Here is an 8,409-nt window from a genome sequence, read left to right on the forward strand (position 1 = left end):
GTGAAAAATACCATGGTATGCTGATATTGTTAATTATATTTTAAGTGATATTTTTCCACCTATGCTGACATTGCAACAGCAAAGAAAATTCATTCATGATGCGAAAGCATATTTTTGGGATGAGCCTTATTTATATAAACAATGTAAGGACTTATTATAAGAAGATGTGTACCTTATAAAGAAAATAAACTAATTATTCAGAAATGTCATGATTCTGAATTCGGAGGACATTTTCGAACTGATAAAACAACTTATAAAATTTTACAAGCTAGATTCTATTGGCCTACTCTCTTTAGAGATGTTTACAGATATATAAAAACTTGTAATCGATGACAACGAGTAGGCAATATATCTAGAAGAAATGAAATGCCTCTGAATTTCATGTTAGAAGTTGAGATCATTAATGTTTGGGGATTGAATTTCATGGGACCATTTATTCCTTCATCTAAGAACTTACACATATTAGTTGCGATAGACTACGTTTCAAAGTGGATTGAAACACAAGCTTTACCTCATTGTGAGGCTAAAAGTGTTTCAAGATTTTTAATGAAAAACATTTTCACTAGATAGGAAATGCCAAGAGTGATTATCACTGACGAAGAATCCCATTTCAAGAATAAATACATTTAGAGATTGACAGAAAAGTTTAATGTTATTCATAGAATCTCTACTTCCTACACCCTCAGACCAGTGGGTTAGCTGAAGTTTCTAATAGAGAGATTAAACAAATACTGGAGAAGACTGTAAACCCTAAAAGAGTAGATTGGTCTACTAGACTGGATACTGCATTATGTGCTTATGCTTACATGCTTACACAACTGCTTATAAAACTCCTATTAGAATGACTCCTTACACGTTGATTTCTGGAAAGACTTGTCACTTACCAGTCGAATTGGAGCATAAAGCATATTGGATGATTAAAGAATTTAATTACAATTTGAAAGATACTGGTGAGAAGAGATTGTTACAAATGAATGAATTGGAAGAATTAAGAAATGAATCTTATGATAATGACAAAATTTATGATTGGTAAGTTAGGTCAACAACTAATGGATTGAGAATCAATGTTCGATGAATATTGATCTTCGACAGAACTAACATTACTGAAATGTCAAATGAACTGACTTAAAATAGATATAATTTTTAGATCTAATATTGTCTGTCACCACAGCTACACCAAACCATGCATGAGTTTATTTCTTTGGCATTTTATTTCCAAATGGAAAACCAATCATAACACTAAGTATACTCATCGCCTTAGACCCCATACGTGTTTGAATGCACACCTATACATAGGTTCTTAGAAGGAGATATTTCATATGATGTCAGAGTTTTTACTGCATCCTCAAATGCAAAGTTTAATTTCCACAGCCAGAAGGAAAATTCACTTTGAATACCAATTAGTTGCTAGTTGCAAAATAGAAATTCACTTTGAAATCTAATTTACATTGTTAAAAAGGTAATTACATTAATGGACTTAGATATTGAAATGAGTTTCCATCTTTGAACTAACAAATTAGATTTCAAAGTAAATTTCCATTATAATAATGCAAATTAGACTTCACACTAGAAGATGTAGTGAAAACACTTACATCATATGAAATATTTCCTTCTAAGAACATAATTACAAGTGTGTAGTCAATCGTGTAAAAGGGTTCGATAATGAAAATGTTTAGCTCTATGATTGGCTTTAGAGTTAGCAACAAAACACAAAACAAATATGTCCTTGATAGGGATAGAGTAGCTACAGTTGCAGGCAATATTAGAAAGGGACATTATGAAGTTTAAATAAACCGTTGAATTTACTTTTTTTAATATAAAACAATAATTACTACTAAAACGTTAATTAATTTTAAGTTTAATTAAAATTTCTTTTGAGCCAATAATAATGAAGCTCAAAATCAGAACATTAACAGCCTGACGAGGATATTTGAGTTCTCTAAGACCCATAATCGGTGAACATTTATCAATATTTTATCTCTAATCTTATTTCTCACCATAGTTACACCAACTCTTTCACAAGTATATTTTGTTCACATTTTCTCTACATTTGTATGCGGTTTGCAATTGGTTTTTCACTTGAAAGCAAAATTTGAAACAATTATATCTTTCAGAGGGCTAGTGTAGCAATAGTGGCATACACTATTTGAGGGAGACATCTTAAGAAATTATGAAGCAATGTTCAACCGTTTTATGATCTTCAACAGAAATAGCATTACTAAGATGTTAAACGATCTAACTTTGAACCTATATGATGAAGGTTACAACTAAATTTGATATGTAAGTTTCAAATAAATCTGATCCAAAATTTTGGCCCGCACCTCAGCGTGTTCATTTCAACTCGAGTTTCATGTGCCAGTCAAACATAGAATCAATTTTCAAGCGATTATCATTGTTCGAACTAAATCCTAGTTTAGAATTGGCACGTACCTCAAGATTTAATAATTATGGATTTGTAGGATTTATTAAAATTCATTCAAATTAAAACCATAACTTAAGCAAAAATGTATGGGATTAAAGCTGATCTTTGATGTAATCCAACAAAAAAAGGAAAACATTTCGTCCTAATTGCTAAACCTTAAACCCTAAAAACAGTCTTCAAAAAATATTTGGAAATAAAAAAGTAAGTGAAGAAGAGTTATCATTCTCGAAGGTTCTGGGTAGGACTGGAGCGGAAGGAAGAAAAAAAGAGAGTTTCTAGTCATTGTAAGACGTGATCCCGTATTTGCATTTCCGGCAAGTTTCTACGGACTACATCGCAAGAGTTCGACGGCAGGCGAAATAGATGAGTTCGGGGGAGGTGGAGAGGGGTTCCGGAAGAGAGGGGATTAGGGCAGGAGGGGGAAGGCCATGATTTTGATATTGCAATGGATTATTTCCAATGACTTCTACATGGCTTAAACTTCGTTGTTTATTAATACTTTTACCGAAGGTTATTTCTGTCGTTTACTATAAAAGTGCAACGTTAATACCCCGTTAGATGGGGGTTTGAAAATAACCGACACATATGACCATCAATTAATATAGGTTCATAACCGATGGCTTATTGTGTCAAGAAAAAAAAAACCATTAGAGAAAATATTATTGCATATAAGCGATAGAAATTAGGTAGTTATGCCGTCGAAAATGACCCAAACATAAACCGTCGCTTAACTGCCAGAAATTTACATTATTATTGACTGATAACATCATCATTTATTAAAATAATGTGTCGTTAGCACCCCGCCAAATGGCGGGTTGATTGATAACTGACACAATATGGTCGTTGGTTGATACTTTATTTTAATCGATGACATAAGACATCGATAATGATTAAAATTGTTGGAAAAAAATTTACTGTTAATAAGCAACATCATTTCCTATTTTTAAGCCATCGTAAATAATCTAGATCATAAACCGTTGCAACACAAACGTAGGTCTTCAGTTTTGCCGCCAGTTTTTGTGATTTTTCCTCTAATTGAAATATAAAAAGTTAATTTTTTCAACTTGTAGTTCAATTTAAAACAACGTTATTGTTCCAAGTTTGGGGTCATGTACATCTATGAAAGTCTAAAATATTTCAATTAAAGGTACATTAGCACAATATACAAAAGGTTTTCAGCATATGCAGTAGATAAATACGATTTTTCTTCAAGATTAGGAATGACTCAGCATATTTCCATGAAACAATTAATATCAAAAAATATATAAATTAATTTGGTACTATCCGACCATGCTTTCCAAGAGTAATTGCCGCAGACTTTAAATTTAAGACATCGTCGGCATTTGGTTCGCGGTCCATTGTTAAAAATCCTCTTCGTCTTCATACTCCTGTTTTATCTTATTCGACTTCGAGCTCCTTCATCTCCAGCATTGTCAAACCAATTTTTTTATCCAGCTACTCCAAATTTATGTATATTTCTGATTTTTCCTGCCAGATAAATCACGCTGGGTAAATATTAAAATATTGGAAGTAATAATTTCTCTAATCAGGTTCGGATCATAATTTCGATTTTTTTCTTCTAATTTTTTCGGGGTAAGTGGGTTCGGCAACGTGTCACACAGCTATTAGAATTCGGATGTAGCTTATGATATTTGACTCTGCAATTGAACACCAAATTCCTTCAAAATATAATACAAAATTGAGAATACTCATCGGAACTGTATACTTTTAGTCACCTCAGGCATGTCCGGGGAGTCGGAGAAAAATATTACGTTTGGAAACGTAATAAAGTGAATTTTCCTACTTTTATTGGCCTATAAACTGCGTTTGTTGGGGATGTGATTGAAGCAAAAGGAGGAGTATTTAGGTGTTAAATTTTGTTGCAAATTTTTCAGTTTTTAAGTGATTTATTTGTAAATTGAAAGTTTAGGGTGTGAGATATGCAAATAGGAATGTTTGGAGTGCTAAGCATGTAAAAGCTCCTTATATTTATTAAATGATTTAAAAATTAAGGTGCGATATAAGCAAATATGTATGTCTAGGTATTAGATTCATACAAAGGTGTGAATTATATGGTATGTTTATAAAGCCCATAAATAAATTGTTTGTGTGTGTATGTATTTATTGAAGAATGGGCTGGGTGAGAGTTACTGAAGTTTAGCTGAGGATAAAACTTTAGATGTCGGCAAATGGCGAACATTTTTAAATACACTTGTATGTGAGAGTCTGATTACAGCCGAATTCTATATTTCCCAGTTAGCTTAATTTGAGCTCAATTAGATTTGCATTTTCTTATTTTTGAAGATTTTTAAATCAAATAAAAAACTAATTAAAAATATGATCACGGAGAATCAATGCTTTGACCATGTGAAGTTTACAATTTTCTCTGAAGACTTTCAATATTCGCAACACACATACTTTGGTTGCCTATCACTTGAACTAAGAATTTATTGTATAAGAAAATAGTGAGCGTGCTAATGCAATATATTATCGAAGGCAGCATAATAAAATTGATGTTAAAAATAAATTAATTAAATGGATGAGAATAGCATTTATTCGCTCAAAAATTATAAAACGACAAATGCATAAGATAGTGAACCAACATAAAATACTGCGAACGACAATTCTCATCCCCCACAACAATTTTACAAAATAAAAACAGATATTACAATTGATTCCACAAACTTACGTCTCTCACTTTCTCCTTATCCTCTCCCGTCCACCAATGCAATAATTGACACAAGAATCCTCTCCCAATACGAGGGAAAGATATTAGTTGCGGAGTTATTTTACGTCCCCACTCTAATTGTTACATTTAGGTATATAATTTTAATTATTTCGATAGAAAAAGATTAAAATTTATCGGATAAACTCTCATAAGGTTATTACAGTAGCCCAAAATAAGCGGACCAAAACTCTAACAAGTTGGAGCCTAAAATAATTAAAGCAGGCCATATTTCTCCAAACAGGATAGAGAAAGAGAGAGAGAGAGAGATCAACCAAGCATCAATGACCACAGGTATCCTGCACGTGCCAACCAAAGCGCCGGTGGTCTTCTCAAGTGCACGCTTGACTTTAATGAAGGAGACAGTGCTCTCTGCCTCACACGCGCGACCCCAAAGGGAATGTCTCCCTATCGTCGTGGGGGAAAAGAACACTCCTAGTTGCCACCATTTCCTGTTAATCTTCAACAAAGAAAGAGAAAGAGAAGAAGCCAAGACTTCGAGCCTGGAAAGCTGAACCAAAAGCGTGCACGCAGGTCAAGGAAAGGAGAATGTGAGAAAGCTAGAGAGAATCAAATTTTCATTTCTCTGCACTCCCAATACTCCTCTTGCCATTATCTCCTTAATCATAGGCGTAATGATGCTTAATCACCCCTTCCATTTGCATGGAAGTCTAGCTTTTACCATTGCCAGAGCTAGCGCAAAGGAGGTAATCATGTGCTAATTATGATCTTATAATTTTGATTCCCATAAACTTTTCAAGGAAATGAAAAGTGAGTAAAGTCAGGAAAGGTAATGATGATAAAATGATAATGGTGCCTCCCTTATGTACATTGTAATTATAAAAAAAAAAAAAAACATGATGGAAAATTAACTAAGTCTAAAAAGCTTACAACATGAATGATAAAAAGAATGATAATGCTCTATCTTGACCCATGGATGCTGTAAAAAAAGCACCGCCATTTTAATCTAAAGGACTATCCTTTACTCTCATTTCATGGTTTCGATTCGGTAAAGGCTTGCATGGTTAATTGCCCTAATCAAAATAAAATACATAGCTACAATGATGCACACCCCAGTCTGAAACCGATCACACGCCAAACAAAATTCTTTGAGAGTCGTGCAAATAGTTCAATGCATGGTGGATGTTCAGTCTGGATCAAAATCTGAAAATTTTTTCTTCTGTCATGGGAAAATAGTTTGCATGGTGAAAGATTGGGAGCTTGAAGTAACCGGAAAGGAAAGCATGCTCGTCATGGCAAGTTCAACTGATCTGTTCCCGTTCCCAAGCTTCTCCAAAGCACTGATTTGAGATTTCAAAAACCTGAGATAATTTGCAGCCTCATCAAGCATGGAAGCAGTATCCATCTTGCTCCCACCTGGGACTAGCCTCTGTAAAACCCTCAGCCTCTCACTTATCCTCTCCCTTCTATGCCTAGCAGCCATCGTCTGTGGATCGCTCGATATTCTCACATTCTTCCTCTTAGGCTTTTCGACCGCCGCCTCCTCGTCCAGACTCACCGGCCTCATAGCCGCAGCTCTATAAATCATCTCTTTCACTTGCGCAATTGCTTCGGTGTCGGGTTCATACTTGTCAATCTCAAATCTGGTCTTTTTGGACTTTAACGGGTCCTCGTCGCCGAAAATTATTTGAAATCCGCCGTCCGCAGTCGATGAGCTCGATTTGAGATGGTTGGAGGAATATTCCTCTCTTTTCCTCTTGTAGCTAAGCTTTTCTTTTGTTCTCTGTTTTGTATTTAAATTAGAGCTATGCGAAGCATAGTGATCTGAATCAGTTCCAGAAGAAGTATTATTACAGGCTTCTCTGATTTCAGAACTGGCGAATTGTAGTTCTTCAGAGTTCGTGAAGTTGTGATCAGTACTTAATGTTGGGGGAAGAGTGCACAACTGATAAGAAGCTGACAAATTCTCTCTCATGGCAGCTTCAGCTACTGAATTTGGAAGTATGGAATCAGTAGAAATGCTTATCACTGCCTGATTCTGCAAGATATCTTGAACAGCATCGTTGGCTTTGTTAAGATTTCCACAGAGAAGCTCTAAGTTTGAACTAAGCAAAGCTTCATTCATCATCATCTCAACTTTACCACCTACAACGCAATAGTCGGTACTGTTTAGTTCTGAGAAATTATCATATTGACGGCTCCAGGTGCATGATGGGTTACTGATAATCACATTTCTGATGATGGATTGGTTCTTCCAACCGGAATTATCCATAAAAAAGAAGGCTTGATTTATCCTGAGAAAAATAAAATTTGAGCGAGTGCTTAACTTTATAACCATGGGAATAATTATTCGATGCCAATCTAATTTGCATGCATCACATGAAAAGTATTAATGTAGAACAAATTAACGAATAAAATGAAATATTTAATTTCATAAAATTAATTGCTACCAAATGAAGAAATTACATATGTAACTCTGGTTTCGTAGTTTGGTAAAAATCAGTTGAGAACATGAATTAGGCAAGAGTGCTGAGGCAAACTAACCGAGACATGGATTTCGAAACGATACAGTGAAATTCAAGAAGAAAAAAGTTCAAACGGCCACTGCTGTATAAGGGAAAATGACCTCTACCTTTATGATGCTATGATAAAGAATAGGCCCTCTTGGTTATCTAGGGAGAAAGTATGGGCATGTGTCTGTATATGTATATATATCTAAGCCTATATAGAGGATGAAGGATCAGATGGTCCTAGCTAAGAGATAATTGTATCCATGCTGGTTTTTTTTATAAGGGGATGAGAAGGGGGAGTTATTTATTTATTTATTTATTTATTTATTAATAGATGGTGCCTTTTTTAATAGGGACTTGAGCATATGGGTGGGTGGCATATGAAACTTGGTAAAGGGGCAGCCAAATATGTGTAGTTAAATAGTATAAATTGGTTAGAAAGAAGAGGAAAAGCCTGCCCATGTTTTGTTTTTTTCTGCGCAATTCCATGCTTCCTGCTGCCTGCTTCGAGTTAAGAGCAGTGGGAAGGAATAATTGTTGGATTGAGCTTCAGAACCACCTTCACTTGTCTACTAATTAACCAGTAGCTGGAAATTTTTGGAGCCAAGGAAAGTTAAAACGGTGCTTAACAGTTGTCACTGTTAGCTCCAAAACGGTTCCATCAATTCAAATCAAGTTTCAATACCCAACTCTTATTTATTTGCATTTCTATTTGGGCATTTAAAAGGGCGCAGACGAGCAGCTTGAAAAACTATACTCATTTATCATATTTGGCGGCAAGTAAAATGAAA

At 34.7% G+C, this 8,409-nt stretch overlaps 1 protein-coding gene across 1 annotated transcript; it reads right to left on the bottom strand.

Annotated features, from left to right (window-relative positions):
• Positions 1-6,330: 6,330 nt before the first annotated feature.
• On the bottom strand, positions 6,331-7,380 carry LOC110039132 (transcription factor HEC3-like). Its single transcript, XM_020744093.1, has one exon. It carries the CDS (start codon positions 7,378-7,380, stop codon positions 6,331-6,333), a length of 1,050 nt encoding a protein of 349 aa, XP_020599752.1.
• Between the last annotated feature and the right edge of the window lie 1,029 nt (positions 7,381-8,409).

This window comes from Phalaenopsis equestris, unplaced genomic scaffold (assembly GCF_001263595.1).
Source record: "Phalaenopsis equestris unplaced genomic scaffold, ASM126359v1 Scaffold235473, whole genome shotgun sequence".
Lineage (NCBI taxonomy): Eukaryota > Viridiplantae > Streptophyta > Magnoliopsida > Asparagales > Orchidaceae > Phalaenopsis > Phalaenopsis equestris.

Coding starts and splice junctions, on each gene's coding strand:
- LOC110039132 (XM_020744093.1), bottom strand. CDS start 7,380: ATGGATAATTCCGGTTGGAAGAACCAATCCATCATCAGAAATGTGATT.